Source organism: Saimiri boliviensis, chromosome 1, assembly GCF_048565385.1.
Source record: "Saimiri boliviensis isolate mSaiBol1 chromosome 1, mSaiBol1.pri, whole genome shotgun sequence".
NCBI classification, from domain to species: Eukaryota; Metazoa; Chordata; class Mammalia; order Primates; family Cebidae; genus Saimiri; species Saimiri boliviensis.
Window position 1 is genome coordinate 229,733,497 of NC_133449.1, and position 24,703 is coordinate 229,758,199.

Genomic DNA, 24,703 nt, shown 5'->3' on the forward strand with positions numbered 1-24,703 from the left:
CCCGAAAGCAAGCTGAAGGTCGAATGTTTTTTGTCTTACTTTCCTGTTTACTTCAAAGCAAGGAGGGTGTTTTTTGTCAGGAATTGGATGTACCTTCAGCACCTGCAGTCCTACAGTTAGGCATATTTGGATTTCTGCTCCTCTCCTACTTTCCCTCATTCCTCAGTTGAGTTCAAACCTATTAAAACTGTCATTCTATGATTCTTTGGCAGTCTTCAGAAGTGGCCCCTCAAGCATTATTTTTCATTGTTAATTGTTATGTAAGTATAATTTCTTCACAGTGCCATTTTAGAAAGATATTTTAAAAAATACCTATCAAGTTTAAGAAAAATTAAACACTACTTAAAGGATAAGAAAAAGAAGTAATAGCCCCTGTCTCATCCCTTCCTTCATTGAGCCCCATCCCCAGAGGCAACTACTTTTAAAAATTGTAATTTTTCTTTCTTTTGATGGTTGCCTCCATAGCTCTAATAAGCTCTTATACTACTATTTTTTAAATTAAAAACTTTGGATTTTAAATCCTTATTGCAGAAAGTCATCTGGTAGTAAACTTTTGCCATTTCCACATTTCCCTTTCCATTTCCTCCTCTTCCCACCCACCTCAATGCAGTTATTCTTATAAATTTCTCTGTTGGTTCTACAGTTTTAAATGGGGATGCCGAAATTAAATTGTGTATATATGGGGTGGTGTTATGATGTGGATGAATGACCAGTGTGTACCTTGTATAGTTCTGAACTGCCACCAATCACATGTTATTTGGGGGGGGGGCGGGATTGGGCATGTTATTGCAGAGTTTGTTGTAAGTAAACCTCTTCCTCAGTTTTCATTTGCATAGTTTTAAAAAATGACAACTGTTTCAAACAGTTAGCAAACTTATTATCACATAGAGGCTTGGAGGTAGGCTGAGTCATTGGTTCAGTGATACCATCAAGGAACTAGAGTCTTTGTTTTTCCATCTGCTGTTACTAACTGAGAACGTTGGCTTTGTTCTCAAGTATGTGCCCCTCACAGTACTAAGGGTTTCTTCAAGTCCTGATGTCACATGCAAACATACTGTTTCGGAGAGTATTCCTTCTCATATGTGTACTGTCTGTGAGTGTACCTAGAATTTTCTAGCACATTTTCTTGGTTATTTCTTGGAGTTGTTTCAGAGGTCCGTCTCTAACCCAGCTTCTGGCAATAATGGGATTACCATGATTATCCTTAGTGAAGCTCACAGTCACGTAGAAGAGGGTAGAGTATCTGAGGTTTATTGGGGAGCAGTATGGAAGAATAGTTCGTAGATAGCCAACAGGGTCTGCAGCAGAGTCAAATCCTCGGTGCAAAATATTACCAGCCTATTTCTAATACTTCTTAGAATACTTAGAATACTTCCAGGCTACTTTCTTGTGGAAAATTAAAAAGAAAGGGAGTTATTTGAAACCATAACCACCTTTATAATCCCCTTTGCTACAGTAGCCATTTGTACTTAGAAATCTGAAAAGCGCACTTCTAGGCATTAAAGGTAGACTAGGAAATGTACAGTTTCTTTTCCTTTCCTTGAGTTTGATTGTGTTTATTGGACCTATACCTTTGTACTCTCTTGGGATAAAGATTTACTGGGTAATCATAATATTTGTGAAAGTATAGACTTCATTGGTAACTTTAAAACAGCATCATCATTGATTTTTAAAAATCAAAGCTATCCAAATGACAAACGTTAGCTGTCTGCTTTTTTTTTTTAGACCTAGAACTTATGTATCTCCTGAAAAATAGTTTTTTGTTTTGCTCTACTTTTTTATAATCCTTATTTCTTTCTTAATACACAGATGCCTGAGAGGTAAATGTAGTGATTCTTTATATCAACTCGAGTGACTTTGAAATAAAATCTGATTTTACTACTTTTTCTCAGGGTTATCTTAATATTCTTCTAGTTTTCCAAATCCATAGTAAGTTTTAGCATTCATCACTATATATAATACTTTTACAGAATTGTAGCTCAAGATGAAGAACTTGAGAATGATTGTTATGACAGTTTCCTAGAATTATTTTATGAATCAACAGAAAAATACTCCAGTAAGCTTTTCTTATATCAGTAAAGTAGTTTGAATTACTTATTTTTCTGGTTATTGATGTAAGAAGTTATGGAATAGATGGCGCTCTATGATTAAAGAGTGGGGAGGTGGGCGGGGTTTGTGTCTCTAAGCTAGTTTAAAGCATTTCAGAGCAGTTGCGGTTTTTGTTTTTCTTTTCTGAGATGGAGTCTAACTCTGTCATGCAGGCTAGGGTACAGTGGGTGATACTGGCTCACTGCAACCTCCACCTCCCAGATTCAAGTGAGTCTCCTGCCTCAGCCTCCCAAGTAGCTGGGATAACAGGCATCTGCCACTGTACCCAGCTAATTATTGTATTTTTAGTAGAGATGGGGTTTTATCAGGTTGGCCAGGCTGGTCTTGAACTCCTGACTCCAAGTGATTGCACTCTCCTTGGCCTCCCAAACTGCTAGGATTACAGGTGTGAACCACTGTGCCCAGCATGGTTCTATTTGTTTTTAAAATAGATTTTTAGAGTAATTTTTAAAGAATATATATATTTTTTAGTTTCTTAGCAGAGTTACTCTGAGTGTTCTTAGCAAGTATCCATTTACGAACTAATACTATAGTCATTACTGAATAAGGCTTGAATTTTATATTACAAATATAATTAATAATGTCAGTAAAGATGGTAGATTATCCAGACCAACTTTCAGTGAGATATTTACCTCAGAATTTGTCTTTTGATTCTCGTATTATAGTCATAAATATAAATCCTAGGAGATGTAAATATATTACATGAAAGATTTCTAAGATCAAATAATTTACCAGATGCTGGATTATTTGGAGTTAGATTGATTTCTTTACTGCAGAACTTCTCAGAACCTTTAACATACTAATGTATATTATAACTATTTTAGAATAAGATTTAACAGTGTTTACAAAAGTTATTTAAACATAGAGCATTCATTTCTTGGGTTGTTCAATATAAATACACTTTGGGAAATGCTGGTATTTGATCTAGTTAGTATTTATGTGAATTGTTATATAGAAAGTAATGTCGAACCTTTATGAGTGCCATACAGTTTATGAAAATATATTAACTGTAATGTTTGGATACTTGGAACCATCAATTTCAAATGTATTACAGGTCTTTTTAAGAGATTAAGAGCTAGCCTTTTAAGATTTCAGGTATATTTAAATTCTTTAAAGATTTCAGATATAGCTTCTACACTGTTGCTTATACAGCTTTTTTCTAAATGAAATTTATGAGCATGCCTAGCATTGAAACATACCCATCATAAAATCTGGTGATTCCCCAAACTCTGCACACCAGCTTGGTTTTCTCTGAGTTCCAAACTAGTGTTTTTAAGTTCCTGACCCAAGAGTTCTACATGCAAACCCTATAGGTATCTCAGCTCCTTCAAAACTGAGCTGAAGACCAGGCATGGCTCACACCTATAATCCCAACATTTTGGGAGGCCAAGGCGGGTGGATCACAAGGTCAGGAGTTTGAGAACAGCCTGGCCAAGATGGTGAAATCGTGTCTGTACTAAAAATACAAAAATCAGCCAGGCATAGTGGTGGGCACTTGTAGTCCCAGCTACTCAGGAGGCTGAGGCAGGAGAATCACTTGAACCCGGGAGGTGGAGGTTGTGGTGAGCTGAGATTGTGCCATTGCACTCTAGTCTAGGCAACAGAGCAAGACTCCATCTCAAAACAAAAAACAAAACAAAACAAAAAACTGGGCTCATCTTCCCCATCCTCTTCCCCAGTCTCAGACTCTACTTTCTGTGTTCCATCCTTGCTAATGGCCTTGTCTTCTTTTCAGTTACCCAAACTAGAAACTCAGGAGACTCAGACTCCTTCTTTGTCTTATACACCAGGATTTCTTAACCTTGGCACTATTGATACTTTGAGCTGGAAAATTCCTTGTTGTGGGAAGCTGTCCTGTGCATTGTAGATGTTTAGCAACATCCCTGGATGCTACCCACTAGATGCCAATAGCAGTTTCCCTTACTGTGACAACCAAAAATGTGTCCAGACATTGTGAAATGTCCCGAGGAATGAATCACTCCAGTTTGAGAACCACTGCCCTATATCCAATCCGTTACTTACCTACTGATACGACTTCCTAAATTTACCTTTAATCCCTAATCACATCTTCATCCTGTTCCCTAACATCCCGTCCTCTTTATTTGTTAATATTTGGGATTCTTAAGTAGGGTTCTGACTAGTCTCCCTGAGTCCAGTGTTTCTTTCCAACCCACCTTCTTTTTAGTGCTGCCAAATTTGTATTTCTTTTGTTTTGCTCTGTGTGTGTGTGTGTGTGTGTGTGTGTGTGTGTGTGTGTGTGTGACAAAATCTGGCTCTGTCACCCAAGTTGGAGTGCAGTGGCATGATCTTGGCTCATGCAACCTCCGCCTCCCAGGCTCAAACCATCCTCCCACCTCAGCCTCCCAAGTAGCTGGGACTACAGGTGTGGACCACCATGCCAGGCTAATTTTGGTTTTACCATGTTGCCCATGCTGGTCTCAAACCTGTGAGCTCAAGTGATCTGCCCAGCTTGGTCTCCCAAAGTGCTGATGTTACAGGCGTGAGCTCCCACACGTGGCCCAAATTTATCTTTCTAAAATGCAAAGCTGGCGCTGAGCTAGGTGGCTCACTCCTGTAATCGTAGCAACTCAGAAGGCTGAGGTGGAAGGATTGCTTGAGGTCGAGAGTTCGAGACCAGCCTGGGCAATATAGGGAGAGCCTATCTCTTAAAAAGAAAAAAAAAAAAAAAAAAAAAAGAAAAACTGTTTCCTGTTTATAATCTCTCAATAGCTTTCAGTAGAGACCCTCATGAACTGTCTTTTCTCTTTTTTTCATTCTAGCCTCATTCTTCAAAGGCACTCATACTTACCTATGCTAAGGTTCTTGCCACACAGTGTATGTAGCCCTCTTCCCACTGTGCAACAGTTTGTTTCAAACTCTGTTTAGGTTATCTGTTTTCTATCACAGCTGTCAGTTACTTATTTTTAGAGAATCTATCATGGTGAAGATGATTTTGTTTTTAACATATCCATCTTTTCTCACCAAATTGAATTTTTCAAGGGCAAGGACCATCTTGATCCTACATCTTGATATGTGATAGATATTCAATAAAAGTTTGAATCATTTATTAGTATGCCCTGTCAGATGCCGTAACATCCTCATTACTTCTAGGAGTTCTGTTTCCTGTATCCATAGTGAAAGTTATTTCCCTAGTCTTTATCATACAGACTTTGAAGTGCAGGCTTTTGACCACAGAAATCTTAAACTATAATTTTCTTTAAGAAACCAGGTATTCAGAAGAGAATTGAAGAAAGCTGGGTACTTAGTTGATATTCAAATGTCATTTGCTTATAAGATAGCTAGTTTACTTTAAAGATTTTTATTCTGAAAAAAATTAAATTGTGTGGATTAATTAAATATATGACTTAGTATGATGTAGAAAGTCTTCACTAAAAACATTGCACTTCCATTGAGTAAGGATTTATTGATTATAGAAAGCTTGCAAAAGCAATATTATTCTCTTAATACTAATTCGGCATTTTAGAGAATATGTTTATTAGAACACACTCCTATAATCACCAACTTGTGTTATTTAGGTGAATTTAGGAAATTTAACCCCTATCAAATTAAAACAACAAAAAATCAAGTAATCAAGTTAGTAAAGAATAGAGTGTCCTATCTCCCTTCCTTATGTGCCTTAATAGAGTTGTGTATGATTAGATGTCCCTGTGACTTGGAACTAGCCACTCTCAGCCTGACCAACAATACTTTTACCTCAGACTTTAATTAGAAGATAGAAAATAGGGGTTGCAGGGCTTTTGGAAGATAACCCAAGCTATAGCACCAGCTCACTGAAAGTCAGTGGTTGAGGATGGGGAAACAGGGAATGAATAAGACCTATTCCCAATTCAGAGTTCATCATCCTGGTAACCGCCAGATTGTTCATAATTATTTGTTAAATGAATCCATATATAATGGCAGTTAAACAAGAAGTAATGGCTCCACTTCATTTTTTTAGGGAGTGGCACAAAATATATCACTCTCTTTTAAGAAAGAGTCTTTGATTTAAAAAGTTGTATAGGAGGTTTCCAGAAATAAAACTAGGAGAGAGCCAGGTTACCTACAGGGAAGGTACCACCCTTTCACACCAACTCTCTAAGGGCTGAAATGGATGGAGACACCCAGCCTCTTATTAACCTTAGGAGCCATTTTGGCATGGACTCAGATTTGCCTTGCCCATTTTTCTAATTTTTCTCCTCCATATTCACCCTTCCTTTCTTCAAATTTAAAATTTTAGAAGTTAAAAAATTCTTCATAATTTTAAAATCAGTTTTACTTAATAAACATTAAATTTTTCTTTATGACCTTAAACTTCTTTAGAAAAGAAAGGTGTGTAGTGAAATGAAAGAAATGAGCTTTATTTGGGCGCTTTAAAAAAAAAAAAAAAAAAAAAAGGCTTGATAAATTCTGCTTCCAAAAGAGTTTTTACTCAGAACTTGAAAATTTTTGAATTATAATGCTTCTATATATACATCATCTTATGCTTGTTGTTCATACTATAAAGAATTCTGTAATGATATTTCAAATAAGTATTTTTTACTAGTTTTGGTTCTTTATAATTTTTTAAATCTCCATATCTTTAAGGCCCTGCTTGGTTTAAGTAAGAGATATTTGTGGTTTCAGCAACTTTGTTTTCCATATACTTTAAAGCATAGTAGAGATTATAGTAAATGTACACTATCCCAGTAAATTATTTACCTATTCCCAGAATAATGTGGTTTTAAATGGGTAAAAATATTAACCATGTGAGGATCAAATATAAGATACTTACATTTTAGCGAAGCACAGTTTATTCTCATTATTCACAGTAGTTATGTTCTATGAAGGTGCCAGCAACACTAAGTTAGCAGATAGTGTACTGAACCATTGACCTTAGGGAAAAATACCGTGTCATGTTCCTACAAGCTTCTGGTCATGACATTTCCGTCAACTAATCAATATATAGCCATGTTTTATGTGTGTTTCTGTTTAAAGACACCTTGCTTAATATATATTCTTAATGTATTAACATTGAACTGATGGCCAACAGCACTGTAACTCAGGTCTCAGTGAGACTTAACTGACACACATATTTTCTCCACATTACAGCCTTCTTGCACCTAGGAACAGCTAGCATCTGGGAACACTTCAGCATGATGCTTAGGGGCCATTTTATACAGTGAAAGCACCAATAAAATGTGAAATGTGAAAAACATGGTGTTAAATAAACCACAAAAAGGACACTTGTGTCATAGTATGAGAGCTGAAACAAGAAGGCAGTGTCACTTTGTTCAGCTTCAGATGGAAATGTGCCACGTCAAGTGACGCGTGGTTTTGCACTGCCTTGTGAAAGACTAAGAAGGTGCTGCAGTATTGATTTGGGGGTTACAAATAAATTTTAGTGAGTAGGTTAATTCACATATACAGAATCTTCAAATAATGAGGATTGACTATAATAGTTTTTAGAAAGCTTATGATTGAATACTTAGAATATGCAGATTTGAAAGTTTCTCTTTCAGGGATGTGGAAATTGTTGATTAAGCAGAATCATCCTTGCAGATTTCATGTTCTCTTGTCTAGTGAAATAAAACTGGCTGCTTTCAGTCCATCATTTTCTTTTCTGTCCTGCAGGGAACAACCTATCTTCAGCACTCGAGCTCATGTCTTCCAGATTGACCCAAACACAAAGAAGAACTGGGTACCCACCAGCAAGCATGCAGTTACTGTGTCTTATTTCTATGACAGCACAAGAAATGTGTATAGGATAATCAGTTTAGATGGCTCAAAGGTAAGCTACGTTTCCTTCTAATGAACTGGCTGTTTTTTTTGCCTTTTTCAGTATGGCATTTTAGTTTTATTCAGAGAATTTTACCTTCATTAAAATAAAATGTTTCCTTTTGAGTTCTTAAAGCTTTTAAGAAACAAAACTAATTATTAATGTAGCAACATGTTTTGTCCACTAAATTACTTTGATTAACCACTTTATTGTTACATGCCAAAATAATCTATAAATTTGAGGTCATTCCATTTATTTAATATTCATTGCATATCTGTTGTGTCAGGCATTATGCCAGGTACTAGGAGTATAATGGTGGACAGAATGGACATGGTCTAGAATTCTAGGAGCTCTAATTCTTTTCAGATACACTGCTATAGACTGGTAGCAGTTCAAAGTCCCTACATCTTAGGAAGTTTGCCAGTGTCAATACTAAAGCTGACATCACTTGTTTGAACAGAAGTATAAGGACAAAACCTATTGTTTTATTTTTAGGAGAGGCAGATAGTGTAACAGTTGGGAGCAAGGTCTCCCTGGGTTCACATCTGAACTCCACCATCTACTACGTATCTGATCCTCGTTGTTCTCAACTCAGTATGGTAGTTGTTAGGGATTAAATGAGTTAATTATTATTATTATTATTATTTTTTTTTGAGATGGAGTCTTGCTCTGTTGCCCAGGCTGGAGTGCAGTGTTGTGATCTCGGCTCGCTGCAACCTCCACCTCCTGGGTTCAAGCGATTCTCCTGACTCAGCCTCCCTAGTAGCTGAGATTACAGATATGTGCCACCACACCTGGCTAATTTTTATATTTTTAGTAGAGACAGGGTTTCACCATGTTGGCCAGGCTGGTCTTGAATTCCTGACCTTGTGAGCCACCGTGCCCCAGCAGGGGATTCTTTTATCATCAGTGAACTGTGTAGAACTCACTTAGAGAAATTCCAAAAAAAAATCAGATTCTAAGATTGTATATTTAAAGGGTGTAGAAAGATGAGGTCTTCAGTTTCCTAAAGCCATGAGGCCTTTCCACAAGGAATTTTAGCAATTAAATAAAGGGGTTAAGTGAACAGACTGTAGAGGCAGACTGTAGAAATGTTTGTTTCTACCACTTGCCTGCCGTCTGTATTAGTCCATTCGCACACTGCCATGAAGAAATAGACTGGGTAATTTCTAAAGGAAAGAGGTTTAATTGACTCACAGTTCTACATGGTTGGGGAGGCCTCAGGAAACTTAGAATCGTGGCAGAAGGTATGTTTTCACAGGGCGGCAGGAGAGAGAATGAGAGCAAGCAGGGGAAATGTCAGAAGCTTATAAAACCATCAGATCTGAGACTCACTCACTAGCACAAGAACAGTATGGGGAAACTGTCCCCCCATGATTCAGTTACCTCCACCTGGTTCCACCCTTGACCCATTGGAGATTACAATTCAAGGTGAGATTTGGATGGGGACACAGAGCCAAACCATATCACCATCCCATCACAAGCAAAGTATTTAGCTTCTGCATGTAGGGCTGGGCACTGGGGTTTCTGCCTGTAATTCTAGCACTTTGGGAAGCCGAGGCAGGAGGATCACTTGAGACCAGGAGTTTGAGACCAGTATGGGTAACACAGTGAGATCCCATCTCTACCAAAAAAAAAAAAAAAAAAATTAGCCAGGTGTATTGGTGGATGCCTGTAGTTGTAGTTATTCAGGTGATTGAGGCTGGAGCGTCCCTTGAGCTAAGGAGGTTCAAGCTGCAGTGAGCTATGATTACACCACTGCATTCCAGCCTGGACAACAGAGTGAGACCCTGTCTCTTAAGGGAAAAACAACAACAACAAAACTTTTTTATGCCTTAGTTTTCTCATCTGTAAAAAGAAATGAATAAAAATACCTACATCATTACACCATAGGGTTGTTGCGAAGAGTAAATAAATTTAGGCAAAATCATAGTGTGTACAGTAATCACTATACAAATACTGCTATTGTTATTTATACTATTACCAGGTGATTATTGCCTAGTGTTTTGTGGGGAATAAAAAATAACTTAATGCTAAGCTTTTTGTCATTTTTTTCTGTGTACTCATTCTTTACCTCCTTAACTAGATTATAAGAACCCAAGGGCTATTTCCACTTTGTGTCTTGTACATAAGTAATTAACATGTATTTACCTGAATAATTGATCTTTTTCATTTTTACTTGGAGGATTTAAAGGTCTTGAGAAATAGGAACAGTTCATTTCTGTGAAGCTTTATTTAGTGAAGAATAATTTTGTCATATTTTATAATTGTCTGGTTTAGTGAAGTTTGACAGATACTAGACATTATAACCTGAGACTCTAGAGTGTTATTTTATTTCTTTTCCCCATATTTGAACTTTGAATTCTCTGCAGGCTGTTTTGTTTCTGGGCCCAAATGACAGACAACATGTCTCCTTTAGAAAAGAGGATTAAAAGAGATAGCAGAAAAAGATAACAATCCTCCTTTATTAGAAAGGGAGGTTAAATGTTCTAGACAAGTAAAGGTCAACTGAAGTAGTCCCATGTACAAGAAATGAAACCATATGGAAGTGATTAAATAGATTTTATTTGCTAATTTAACCTTCACCAGATTAAAATACTTTGAGTTATTTTAAAGGAAGGAATTTTAGTGATTAAATAATCCTCATATGTTCTTCCCACCAAGGCAATATGAACTGTTGCTCTGGCATTTCCATTTCTGAATATACTTTACTGATTGTAACTATTAGAATCATAAATCAGTCTTTGGAAAAGCTTTTTGCTTTCTATCTTCTGCAGCAGAGTTCTATTTTCTATTTTCTAATAATTTTCTAAACTAATGATCTTAACTGCAGTTCCTACAGGAGTAGTTGTTTTTTAAGTCAGCAGTAGTGGTTTGACTCAGCTAAACAAGTGTTTTCTCCTTCCTACCCCCACTTCTGCTCTTCATGATTCAGTTGGAAAGCCCTTAGGTGCCCTGCCTAGAAAATGTGCACTTGTTCTCACTTAGTGCCTCTACTGTGCATATGAAGTTTGCCTTAAGGTTTTCTGATTATGCTACAGAGACATCAGCATGGCCATGGGCCAGGATCAGGGCATACTGTGTGATCTGTACATGAGGTAGTAATGACACTGCATTTCTATCTCTTTTCATTAAAAGGACTAGAACCCCAGGGTTGAGAGACATACTTATTTTAAAGAACTAGTCAAAGAAGCTAAGAAATCAAGCTTTTAAAAAGTGTGGGATCAGGGCCAGATGTAGTGGCTCACGCCTGTAATCCCAGCCCTTTGGGAGGCTGAGGCGGGTTGATCACCTGAGGTCAGGAGTTTGAGACTGGCCTGACCAACGTGGAGAAACCCCGTCTCTACTAAAAATAACAAGAGCAAAACTCTGCCTCAAAAAAAAAAAAAGTGTGAGATTATCTATTATTTTAAGGTTTTCTTCATTAAAGAACAAGTAATACAGACACAAGGAAAGGTTCAGATTGGAGATTAAAATAAAACTTGTAAAAGCAGAAAGAAATTAATTTGAAATAGTTAAAATAAGGGGGCTTAGAGACCAAGTAACAGCACATTGGTCAGTTTTCTTGGTTGCCTATAAAACCTCTTGTTGACTCGCTTTTGAGTTATTAGGGGCACATATAAAATGCCCTTATCTTTTAGAAAACATGGAGATCCCAGCCGAGATATGCCCTCCTCAGGACCAGCAAATCTAAGACAGTGCCTACCAGTCTTGACCTTCTTGCCTTTCCCTCTGTCACATCCTGGTCTTCCCAGTACTTGCTACTCTCTGAAATTACATTGGTCAGCTACTTATTTATTTATTTATTGAGACAGAATCTTGCTCTGTCACCTAGGCTGGAGTATGGTGGCATGATCTCAGCTCACTGTAACCTCTCCTCCCAGGTTCAAGTGATTCTCGGGCCTCAACCTCCCAAGTAGCTGGAATTACAGGTGTGTGCCACCATGCCTGGCTAAATTTTTGTAGTTTTAGTAGAGATGGGGTTTCACCATGTCGGTCAGGCTGGTTTTGAACTCCTGACCTCGTGATCCGCCCGCCTTGGCCTCCCAAAGTGCTAGGATTACAGGCATGAGCCACTGCGCCTGGCCTGTCAGCTATTTATTTACTTGTGTGTTTACTGGCCCCTCTTATTCTAGACTGCCATCTACAATTACATTGCCCTTGTTATTGTTGTGTCTCAAATTTTTAGAACTGTGCCTGGCATTTAAAAGGCACTCAGTAAAAAAGTTGAATAAATGAATGATTTCTTACCATTTGTTAATAAATTATTTTCCATTTAGTCTTTTCATTTGATGCCGTTCAAGTTAGAGCAGTTATTAGCCACATTTTACAGATCCAAAATGACATGCTAAGAAAAGCAGTTTTTGAACTGAAGGATAAGGAAGCTGTATAAGCATGAATATGTAAATTTTGTCTGAGGTAAAAACACTTAATTGACGATAAGGGTTCTTATATCATAATAGATGACACATCTTCTGTTTGAGAGAAAAGAAGGGACCACTCTGTTTGTTTTGTTTTTTTTAGTAGGACAGGTATCATGCATTCATTTTTATGACTTCAATTCTTGCATAGCTCATAAATACTTACTTTTATACTGTTGTTCACATGGTAAGCAAATTTAGTTTTGTTCAGAAAATGCTTGGTTTTTCATTCCACATTTAAGAGTTCAGCAGATGACTACTTATGGATTTGTTAACATCTATCTATTAATATTGGAATCACTTTTTAATCTTAAATTTGGAATGCATTAGACTAAAAAAAGATTCCTTACTTTTATGGTATTGGCAGAGAGAATGAGTTAATATTTTTTGACAATTGAAATTTATTATGGTGATCACCAAAGTTAATATTTAGTAACATGTTAAAATGCTAGTTTTTAAGAAATTATGTGTTAAACAAAAATGATAGCAATTCTCAACATCATGAATCTATATCAGTTTATGAGAAATGAGTATACAGTTGACTCTTGACACTGGTTTGAACTATTCAGGTTCATATATACATGGATTGAAAAATACAGTATTTGTAGGATGTGAAAACCAAGTATTAGAGGGCTGACCTCGTGTATGCAGGTTCTGCAGTGCTGACTATGGAACTGGAGTATGCATGGGTTTTGGTATACACAGTGGTCCCGGAACCAATCTCCCAAGCATAGCAAGGAATGCCTCTATATTTAGAGATTTGTTTTTTCCTTTAGTAAAGGGAAAAAGTACTAAACAATTGAAAGTCTTTTCTGTATCATAATTTATTTCAGATAAATCAGCTTGAAGAAAACTCAATTATGGATTTTAGAAAATCAGTGTCATATTTTCTATGTATATATTCATTTTTGAAAGATTCTTTAGAGGGTGGCACCCTACTTTTAAATAAACCACTATTAAGGCCTACTTTCCTCTAGTGATTATCATCCAAAATTAATAAATATTGGTTCTAAACATTCAAAAAGAAAAAACTGACCACATTAAAAACTCTGACAATTTTTGGATCATAGGTAAACTTATTGAGTGAAAATGTTGAAATTTTTGATAGTGCCATCATATTTATATTTTAGTTCACATTATTTCCACACTGTCACTTACAATGCCAGAAACTGTTTCTGTAACTATCTTTATGTATTTAAGATTGTGGCTTATTAATAAATCTACGTTTTTATGTAACAGAATGGTCTTGTATTTAAATGCCTGTTGGCTAATTTTTTGTTGGTTACTCATACTTACTTTATTTTCCAGGCAATAATAAATAGTACCATCACCCCAAACATGACATTTACTAAAACATCTCAGAAGTTTGGCCAGTGGGCCGATAGCCGGGCAAACACTGTTTATGGATTGGGATTCTCCTCTGAGCATCATCTTTCGAAAGTGAGTTAAATCATAAGATTTGAATGAAAATCTTCATCTTCAAGTCATATATCCTAAATATGTAATACCAAATGGAGAGTATAAAATAGAGGATGAATTTATTTAATATTCTCAGAACAACAGTAGCAACTTCAGAGCAAGAAGCAAGAGATCATTAGATTCTGCTGTCACTTGGAAAATGTATCATACACATTAAAAACAGGCATCATTGGTTGAGAAGGATTTGTGTGGTTAATTGTCTATATGATAGGAATGAAAAGGTGAGGATTATCACTTCAGAATGGATTTTTGTCAGAGATTAGCACCCTCAACTGGAGATGTTCTGCAAGAGAGGCAGATACCAAGCTCTTTTGAATTGTGAAAATTCACTCGGACTGTGATATAGATTTCAGCATTTTGAGGTGACAGCAGGTACATATAAATTACTGTGTTTAGAGAAAATTGTGCTTTATGTAGATGTGGAATATTCTGAGCTCTGATGCAGTGCAGACTGAGACACTATAGACATCATGGGGAATTTTTAGATAATAACAAGTGACCAGAAAGGCCAATGAAATACAGAGCATCTGCAGGCTAAGTAATGGAAATAAAACAGTTCCGTCAATAAAAAAAAAAAAAGCCACATAATGTTTATGCCACCAGCCCCTTGGATGTTACACAGAAAAGAATATGTAAGAAAAAAGAAACAATCTCAATATACTAAGATGATCGAGGAGAAAAGTACAACTCACTTTCCTCTTCAAATCTTGGGCCTACCAGACCTAAAGATTTATGCTTAAAACCTCTGTTTGAAGTATTCAGTTAAAAGGATAACCAGATTTTTAAAATACTTTATGTGATTTGGTATATGCAGAATCTGATACTAAAACTCAGACTAGAGAGCTGAAATTATTCAAGTGTAGAGAAATCAGGCTCTTGTAGATACACAGTTTATAGTCACATTAAACTTTAAGCTGTTTTTCTTTACAGAAGTTATTCTGTATTCAATGCTTAAAACTGGTTCTTTTTAGAACTCTTATACTTTTGTGAATATGTATTGAATTTATTTTGTTTCCTTCTAATTATAAACATTTCTTAACACTGTTTTGAAGTGTTTTTGTTATCTTTTGGATATGAATTATAGTTTAAATCTCAATTTTAAGGCTATTTTAACTTTTGCCTTGGTGATTATGAATCATTTTCTGTCGGATGATTAAAACAAATATTAAGGCTGGGCATAGAGGCTCATGCCTTTTATCCCAGCACTTCGAGAGGCCAAGGTGGGCAGATCACTTGAGGCCAGGAGTTGACCAGCCTGGTCAATATGACGAAACCCCATTTCTACTAAAAATACAAAAACAAATAGCCAGGTGTGGTGGCACACATCTGTAATCCTAGCCACTTGGGAGGCTGAGGCAGGAGAATCATTTGAACCTGGGAAATGGAGGCTGCAGTGAGCCAAGATTGCGCCACTGCACTCCAGCTTGGGACAGAGCAAGACTCTGTCTCAAAAAACAACAACAACAAATAAATACTATCTTTGGTTTCTCTTATATACATCTTATTCTTTAAATATATTTCTTGAACTGTGGTGAAGATAAGAGTTTTACATTCAGAGTATCTCAGCATAACTAGGATACAGGTATCCAGTGAACGTTTTGCCCTTCCATAAACAGTTCTATTGAGAAATTATATGTTTAATATTTTTGCCATCATTTAGAACCTTTTTAGAACTTGTTTTTTTTTTCCCTTTGGTTTGTTTGTTTTGATTGTCTATTACAGACTATAGCAAAAAAAAATCTATTATCTAGTTGCTGAATTTCTTAACTTGACAATATAAGAACTAAATCGTGGATTATTTTCTCAAACTTACCTTAAATGCTTTTTGGGCTAAGTAATTTTGTCTATAAAGTTCTTCATTACGTCTTTCAGGTTATTGAGCAGCTAACTAATGTAGCAAAGGAATAGTTTATTAACTTCTGTCAATTCTATTCTTTTCCCTTGTTTCAGCTTTTCTCTGAGAATGGCTTTTATTTTTCAAAAAAATTGTTTTTCTTCTTTAAAGTTAGCATATGCTTCTGACCAGTCTTACTGGTGGTAAATCTCCTAGTATTTGAGGGTGATTTTAATATTGGAAAATAGCTCTTAAGCTCTAAGAGCCGGTTCAAGCTTATATATTCCCAGAACTTGGCTCCAGGAGCTTAAGATCAATCTCTTCTGAATGTTTTGATCAAAGCTGACAAAATCATAATTTATTTTTTCAGGCTAGCTTGTAGACTAATTTTGGTGTTTTGTAGACTGTAGAAGGCTCAAAGGAGTTTATAATCTTTTACATAAACGAAGCAAGTGCATAAATATTCTAGCTTTTTTCATCGTTTAAGTCATGACATTATAAGTATTTGGAGAAGGCAATTCTAGACAAAGACTTCTCAAAATAAGGGAAAATAGCATCATTGGAAAAAAAATATGGTCTCTTAAGATTAACTGGTATGAACAAATTTCCAGCTATGCTTGGATTGTTAGAGTGCTTACTAATTTGTATTTTGTTATCATGGAAACCTAAGCTGTCACTTTTTTCTTTTGCTGACAACTCAGGATATAAAAATTAGCAATAGTGTAGATTTTTATGAAGTTGAGAAGGTTTTTAAACATTCACTATTGTGGAACGTTAAATTAGTGTAAGAAAAACCTGTGTACTATTTCATATAACGTAAAGAGAAGTTTTGTTTTGATTTCATTTCTACCAATGTGAGTTGAGACCCTTGTAACTTTGTATTCAGATGTTGTACTGTTTGGAGATACTCTGTTCAATTAGAGAAGTATAATAGCACGAATTCACTTTCCTGAGCCACAGATTATAGGTAGAAATGACAAGGTTTAAGGTAAGAAGGAAAAGTTGTGATAATGACAGCTTTAGTTTTGACCCTCCTCCATCTCTCCAACATTAGAATATCACAAGGCTTTCTTGTGAAATTTTTCTCTCCAAGATGGAAATTAAATCAGAGTTGGTTTATGGCAGCTTGAGAATATAATTTCATGTTTTAATTGCCAACTCTAACAGATATTTTAAGTTGCATAGAGATTGGGGGTTTTAAATGTAGTTATTGTGTAGTTTTATTCTCTCTGATAGTAGTGATAGACTAGCTTCCACTCCAAAACATAAATAGATATTCTTTGTAGCCAGGATGTTTTATAGTTTCCTATGAGCGCCTAAGAAGTAGCATTTCATGTACAATAATTTTTGTTTTGAAATTGTTATCTATGTTAAAAACCGTTGAGTATTCCTTTCTGCTGCTGTACATGAGATGTTTAGGAATCTCTGGAAATGAATTTTTCGTTGTGTCAGTTAGTGCAAATACTAAATATTATTTGTATTGAAAATAAAATGCCTTGTGTGTTATGAGAGTTTATATTTTAGTAAAATTTGAAAACATTTTCTAAATACTGTGATATTTACAAATGGCTATTTGTGAGATTCAGTTTTCTCAATGATAAAGATAGCACAGTACGCTTATGTTTACTGATTCTTTCCCCTACCTTGGTCTTAGTAAATTATTTCTGAACAACCAGGAGGCCTTTAGGTAAGCTAGCTGACATTGAAGGCTAACTTAGATATATTATGGTGTTTTAAATAAGATTTGTCAGAATACTTCAGAATGCACAGACAAATGTTTGGAACTAGGTTTCATTTCCTGTCATTTTCATATTAGAAGCTATAATTGATTTGGAGGCTATCTTGCTTGTGTAGAGTCAGTTATTCAGAAAATGAATAACTTTATTAAGGTAAAGGTGGGCACTGTTACCTATTTTTATTTGGTTAATGTATGTAGTCTTTATACATTCAGTTTGCAGAAAAGTTTCAGGAATTTAAAGAAGCTGCTCGACTAGCAAAGGAAAAATCACAGGAGAAGATGGAACTTACCAGTACACCTTCACAGGTAGGTATATAATTTCCATTCTTAATTATGAGCCTCGTTCATTTCAGATAGTATCCTTTATGCCAGAATTAAACTCCAAAGTACACATAGAAATGCACCCTTTAGTGTGGTGGTTCATGCCTGTAATCCTAGGACTTTGAGAGGTTTAGGTGGGAGAATCACTTGAGCCCGGGAGTTCAAGACCAGTCTGAGCAACATAGGGAGACCTCATCTCTACAAATTAAAAAAAAAAAAAAAAAAAAAAAAATTTAGCCAAGCCTGGTGGTGCAAACCTGTGGTCTCAGCTACTCAAGAAGCTGAGGTAGGAGGATCACTTGCCTGGGAGTGCAGCTAAGGCTGCAGTGAGCTATGATTGTGCCAGCCTGAGCAACAGCAAGACCCTGTCTCAAAAAAAAAAAGAGAGAAATGTGCCTTTTAGTTAATTTGTGCTGGTGGAAAAAGGTTTCTCTATATGCCAATGTGTACACAAATATTTTTAATCAAAATTTCAGTTTAGTAATTAAATTCAAATTACTTAATGTGCTTGTAACTTAGCAAAAGTACATAAAGATCATATGATGATCAGTCAAATGTAAGCACAAGGGGAGTCATAGGAAAAGTTCAGGAAAACAAGTTTATTATACTCACAGGTCCTGGAAACAGGGAAAGTCTTAGAGTGGTCAAGAGACAGAAAGCAAGAGTGAGGGGAAAGCCGAGGTAGAGGCTTTATTGGAATTTTCATGGGAATGACAAACCAGGGGAGAAGAAATAGTTTAGGATTGGCTGGTTTGAAAAATTTCAGGGCCTCTAAACTATAGGGGTAGTCCATCATTGCCTGGTAATTGGCCATGGAATAATTAAGTTAGAGGAAAATTGTCTCCTGGGATGTATGGACCAGATACAGGAGATATGACTCTGGATTGGCTAGTTTACATATCAGAGGCATACTCTGGACTGGGCTCTTGCTGTCCTTAAGAATTAGCTAGCCCTAGAGGGAAGAAGCAGTCTCTTTCCAGCCAGGAAATGTTTTTTAAAGATGTCAAAATGTCATAATATGCATAAAGTTAAAATATTCACCCCTGCACACATATGCACAAACAATAGGGTTTGTTTTACATACTTTATTTACTTATTTACTGACTGACTGAGATAGTCTTGCTCTGCCACCCAGGCTGGAGTGCAGTGGCACGATTTTGGCTCAGTGCAGCCTCTGTCTCCCAGGTTCAAATGATTCTCATGCCTTGGCTTCCTGAGTAGCTGGGATTATAGGCATGTACCACCACACCTGGCTAATTTTTGCATTTTTAGTAAAGGTGGTGTTTTATCATGTTGACCAGGCTGATCTCAAACTCCTGGCCTCAAGTGATCCACCCGCCTCAGCCTCTCAAAGTATTGGGATTACAGGCATGAACCACCACGCCCAGCCTGTTTTACATATGTTTAAAATATACTTAAATCTGACAGTTAGAACATCTTTATGCGTAGTACTGAGACAATGGTTATAGGTTTTACGAAAGTATCAATTTTTCTTTTATCAAAGGACCTTTTACTTGTGCATCATAATCTTTCTTCATTGGAAATTATATTTCTAAGTAAAGTTGATTAAATAGTTATATTTGCTACTTTTATAATACAAGGGTTTTGCTGTCTGATTCATATAGAATGCCAATATTTTCAGCTTTTTAATAGGATTTTCTAAAATTAATTTTTATTTAAATTGTGTTTTTAAGAGTAGGATTCAGCTCTGTGCTGCTCTCCTCTATAGCATTTGTTTCTAAACTGTACTCAGTAGCTTTTATGGAAAGGAAAAATCAGATGTTACAAATGTTTCTCTGGAATAATGTCAGTAATAGCAGATTTACATGGAACTTTCTTGAAGTAAATAGGAATTGCCTTGGAAGTTAATGACTAACCAAATGATTGGAACAGTTCAGAAAACTATTTGTTCTTTATCTCCCTCTCTCTCTTTTTTTTTTTTTTTTTTTTCTTTTTGGAGACGGAGTCTGTTCTGTTCTGGTTGGAGTGCAGTGGTGCCATCTTGGCTCACTGCAACCTCCGCCTCTTGGGCTTAAGCGGTTCTCCTGCCTCAGCCTCCTCCTGATAGCTGGGACTACAGGTGTGTGCCACCACGTCCAGCTAATTCTTTGTATCTTTAGTAGAGACAAGGTTTCACTTTTTTAGTCAGGGTGGTCTTGATCTCCTGACCTCGTGATCTGTCTACCTTGGCCTCTCAAAGTGCTGGGATTACAGGCGTGAGTCACTACTCATGGCACTCCCTCTTCATTTTTATCACTCAGCTGTATTTGGTAAATTCTATGGGTATAGAGTTGATTTTTTTTAAATATATATAGGAATAAAGGAGAGCTCTGCCAAATGTGCTTAAAGTACGTATTCCCTCATAGACTAAAGGTGTACTCCAGATTGAAGCCAAAGTTTCCATTATATGTCTGTACATGCAATGACCTGGAATAACTTAGATGATCATTTAAAAACTTATCTTGAATCTGTCTTCTCTAAGTGCTGTGAACGTGTAATGATACTTTTAAACATAAAAGCACTTTTAAAATTAAGTGCCAATACATGTTGGGAGCTCTAATTCCTCTGGTGAATGATTCCAGTGTTACAAGAAGATGCAACAAACAGCACATTCAGTAAGAGAGTACTCAAAGGATTTTAATAAAATTACGATGGATTAAGCTTTACCATTGTAATTAGTTCCTGTTTCTCTAATCATAACTTCCATTTTTGTTTAATTGCTCATGACCCATTATAAGTTGCTGCTAAGACACCTGTTCCTCTTTGGTGGAAAGAATGACCTTAAGCCTCTGCTTTGATTAAAAGAATATATCAAGGAGGCTAATATTTGAAAAGTGCTATGAAATGCAAAGAATAAGGAAATATCATAGTTTATCGATATTTGATAACCAAAATGAATAGACCTAAATTTATCTTATGAAAACATTTGAGGTCTAATTGTCAATTTAATATGCAGAGGCCAGAGAAAATTGTTGTTTAAAAAGCATTTATCAGCCAGGCATGGTAGGCACCTATAGTCCAAGCTACTCAGGAGGCTAAGGTGGGAGGATTGCTTGAACCCAGGTGTTTGAGGCTGCAGGGAGCTGCAGTCACCTCACTGCACTGCAGCCTGGGTGACAATATCTAATGTGTCTGTTTTAGTTTGAATTGTATGACCATTGGCCATGCCTACCCTTGATTCTCACTGGTTTAATGCCATATACTGAATTAATGCTGCCTGAAGAATGTAGCATTACTCTGGAATTTAGCAAAAGAACTGTTAAGTGGGATAATTGATAATAGGTTAAATAGGAAAATCAATAATAGTAGAAACTTGGTTGGTCATAGCTTTTGGTTTTATTTGAGGGAGATATAAGAGACTGGTTAAAAGTTTGAGTCTGCCAAACCTAGACATAAATTATTTTTGTTGCTATGTATTACACTTGGTTGTTTAACACAAGTGTGTTTATACATTTATAACATATAAGTACGGTAATCACACAATGTCAGGTCATGGTTAATATTAGGGGCTCCAGAATTTGGATTTGAATCGGGGCTCCAACCCTTAATAGTTTTCTGAGCTTAGGCAAGTCACTATTTTTCCTCATATTTTAAAATGAGAATGAGAACAATATGTCCTTATTAGGAATATTGTGAGAATTAAATGAGGATTAGGAAGTGCTTAGCATGTAGTAGTAAATAACTAAAAAATGTTAACAACTCATGTAGTTGTAATGGGGAGAATGATGATGTAAATAAAGCCTCAACCTAGTGTCTGGCACTAATGGTTATCTTTAAAAATTCAGATGCCTTAATTGTATATTTATACTATATATATATGAAAAATACTATACATCAGAATTCCGTATCAGAATTCCCTGAAAGACTTGCTAAAACTCACATTGGTGAGCCTCACTCTCAGAGTTTCTAATTTAGTAGGTCTAAGATGGAGCCCAAGTATTTGCATTTCTAACAACTTTCTAGGAGATGCTGAAGCTGTTCCTATGTTAGATATTATATTGTAGAATATTATTTATGCCTAATTCAGGTGTGGGTTTTATTTTAATTTTTAGCCATTTACATTTTAGTCATTTCATAGTATTTAGCCTGGCTCTCATTGAAATAACCACTCTAGTTTTCCATTCAAAATCAGCAGTTTACATAGTACTTAATTCAGTTATATAATTATATAAATAGTTTGGCATAAACAGGTTTGGAACACATGCAGCTAACTCTTGGTAAGCATTTAATGCAGCTGGTGGGTGCAAAACATCCAAGCAGAGTGACAATTAACCCACTAACCCAAAGCATCAATCAGCCGGTATACTTTACATAGCAAAGGAAGAGCATAAATTAATCCAGAAAGTCAGATTATAAGAACTTCTGTGATTGTTACAAAATGGATTTCAGAAAGGTGGCTGTGGTTGGTGACCAACTATAGGAAAAATGTGTGACAGAGGATATCGGGATCTTGTTTGAGATCTCAGCCTCATCTTCCATTACGTATCCTTTTGCTGTCTTTTTGGTCCCTTTTTCTTTCTTTCCATTCCCACTATTATGGGATCTCAAGACTGTTAGCTCCTCCCCCAGTTTTTCTGTTCCACTCTGCTCAGAAAAGAGTAGTGTTCTCATCTTTAAGTATAAAACACTAGGGTGGACTGAGTCTTCCACGAATGCTTGTTAAATAGTAAAGAAAGGGCCTTATTTTCCTTAAGCCAACAAGGATGAAACCGTAATGGGAATTTAATTTCAGGTTTTATTGGCACGAAATGGAAGATGGCAGTGCTATTTGGTATAGTGGGTCATGGGAGTGCTGCTGCCTACCTTCCCAGCCCACCCTTCTAATACAGAGTAGGTCTGCGATACCACCCTAAAGGCTTGTCCTAGAGTGAGGGTCAAGGTCAATTTTTTTCCATGTGTTTCAGAATATTTCTCAGTTTTTGGCTTTGATAGCCAAAAATTCAGCTGTGGGTTTTATTTTAATTTTCACTTAGGTTACCCACTTCACAAATGGGTAGGAAGAGAGAGAATTCTTAAGCATTTTCTGAATCTCACATCTGTGCTTAGGCGCCTTTTTTATAATAGGTTGCATCTGCTAGTTTTGATTTCTTTGATATTCTCTCAGATTTTTACTTCCAAAAATATGTTTTTTCTTCAATGTTATTATCCTTTTTCTTCCTGCAGATTATTTGTTTTGGTGGGAGGTATAGGGAGAGTTTCTCAGAAACAAAATGAGATGTAAGTGGTTTTATTTTCTCAAAGCAAGGATATAAAGGGTATAGAAAGATTCATTTGATCTGTTTTTATTTCATTTTATTTTTTGCTTTTTTTCATTTTTCTTATCAGCTTTGGGTACACACACCAAAAAAGAATAACTGAAGTAGGATGTTTAGGAAATTACACAAAATTTAGATTAAAAAAGATGCTTAGAATATGTCAAATGAAAAACTTGTTTCAAGTACTATTTTTAGCATATGTAAAATTTCTGGAAGGTTTTACAGAATACTTTTGGCTACCACTGGGGTAGTTGGAGGGAAAGAGGGTTTCATTTTCCTTTTGTGCCCTCATGTACTGTTGGAATTTTTTCTAGTTTTTCCTCAGTAAATACTAATTTTATATTTTTAAAGCTGACTTTTAAAACACCCGATTTCTCAGTTGGTTCAGAACGAAAAATGAAATTTAAAAAAAATAAAATACCATGCTTTGGGTGGGCTTTTTGTTTTTTATTTTAGGTATAATGATCTAAGATAACTAAATATGCTGTTAGTTAAATGTAGCTAATTAAGTTTTCTGAAGAAAAGCTTGCTGCATTGAGATGTTGAAATTGCTACAACCTCTATCTCTTTCTCCCCTTCTTAACTTGCCCCTGGGAACAGTCTACTTTAATAGCTTTTAGATTTGTAGCCTCCCCAAGTCCCATGCCTCAAACCTACTCCCTGTTATTTTACCCTCGAAGTGATAGGAGCATTTATCCCAGAAGATGCTAACAACCATGAGTCAAACTGCTACTCCTCTTCCTCTCTCCTTTTCATCCCAGTGTACTTTTGCACACTCTTGTCAACCAGTTCCAGTAAATCCCTGAGTTAATCCTTAATTGCTAACCCTGGTTATGCCCTTTAAGTTTAACAAGATAATTTGTTTTGTTTTGTTTTGTTTTGTTTTGTTTTGAGATGGAGTCTTGTTGTATCGCTCAGGCTGGAGCGCAATGGCACAATCTCAGCTCACTGCAACCTCTGCCTCCTGGGTTGAAGCGATTCTCTTGCTGCAGCCTTCGGAGTAGCTAGGATTAGAGGTGACTGCCATCATGCCCAGCTAATTTTTTTTGCATTTTTTGTAGAGATGGAGTTTTACCATGTTGGCCAGGTTTGGTCTCGAACTCCTGACCTCAGGTGATCCGCCTGCCTCAGCCTCCCAAAGTGTTGGGATTATAGGCATGAGCCACCACGCCTAGCCAGTAATTTGTTTCTGTTGTCATTTCTACTGAATTGAACCTTCACCAGTTTAACTGTTTAGCAGATTGTACATTGACCCTTTCATTATTTCAGTTTGGCTTGGCCTGTCTTGGAGAGAAATAGGCCTGATTTATTAATACTAGAGATGATTATTTTATGGTTTCTTACTGGCTGGTTAAATTTTTTCTGACTAATTAATATGGTCCATAACTGACCTAGAAGTAGTCACTTTGTGGTTGCTGTTCTCATTATTCACTTAATAGGATTTTGACTTTGTTGTAAAACATTTTTATATTGTCATATTATACTGTAGCTTTTATTCATGCATTGACTGCCAGCTAATGGAAGCAGTGGATTTAGGAGAAAGATTTAATAAAAATGAAATTAAAGATCAAAATACAGGTTCTACTGAAAATTGAAAAATGGTTAAATGATAATGTGGAATTAAGAAAGTTGTCATTTTGATCTTTAATAGCTTGAATAGTTTATAGCATTATGAAACTATTAGTTAAAACAGTTAAATGTGAAATAAAATACATACAGCAGTATAAAACCAGAAGTCCCAAAAACAAAAGTCTCACCATGTTAATATTTTACATATTTTTTCTAGCACAT

The 24,703-nt window shown here is 36.1% G+C and overlaps 1 protein-coding gene across 1 annotated transcript in view; it reads left to right on the plus strand.

The window, feature by feature from the left end:
* Positions 1-24,703, plus strand: part of HOMER1 (homer scaffold protein 1) — a 145,992-nt gene that overhangs the window by 62,138 nt on the left and 59,151 nt on the right. The window contains exons 2-4 of the mRNA XM_003920811.4: positions 7,720-7,876; positions 13,594-13,725; positions 17,550-17,642. Of these exons, the coding sequence (XP_003920860.1) occupies positions 7,720-7,876; positions 13,594-13,725; positions 17,550-17,642 (382 nt within the window). The remainder of the gene's footprint in view (positions 1-7,719; positions 7,877-13,593; positions 13,726-17,549; positions 17,643-24,703) is intronic.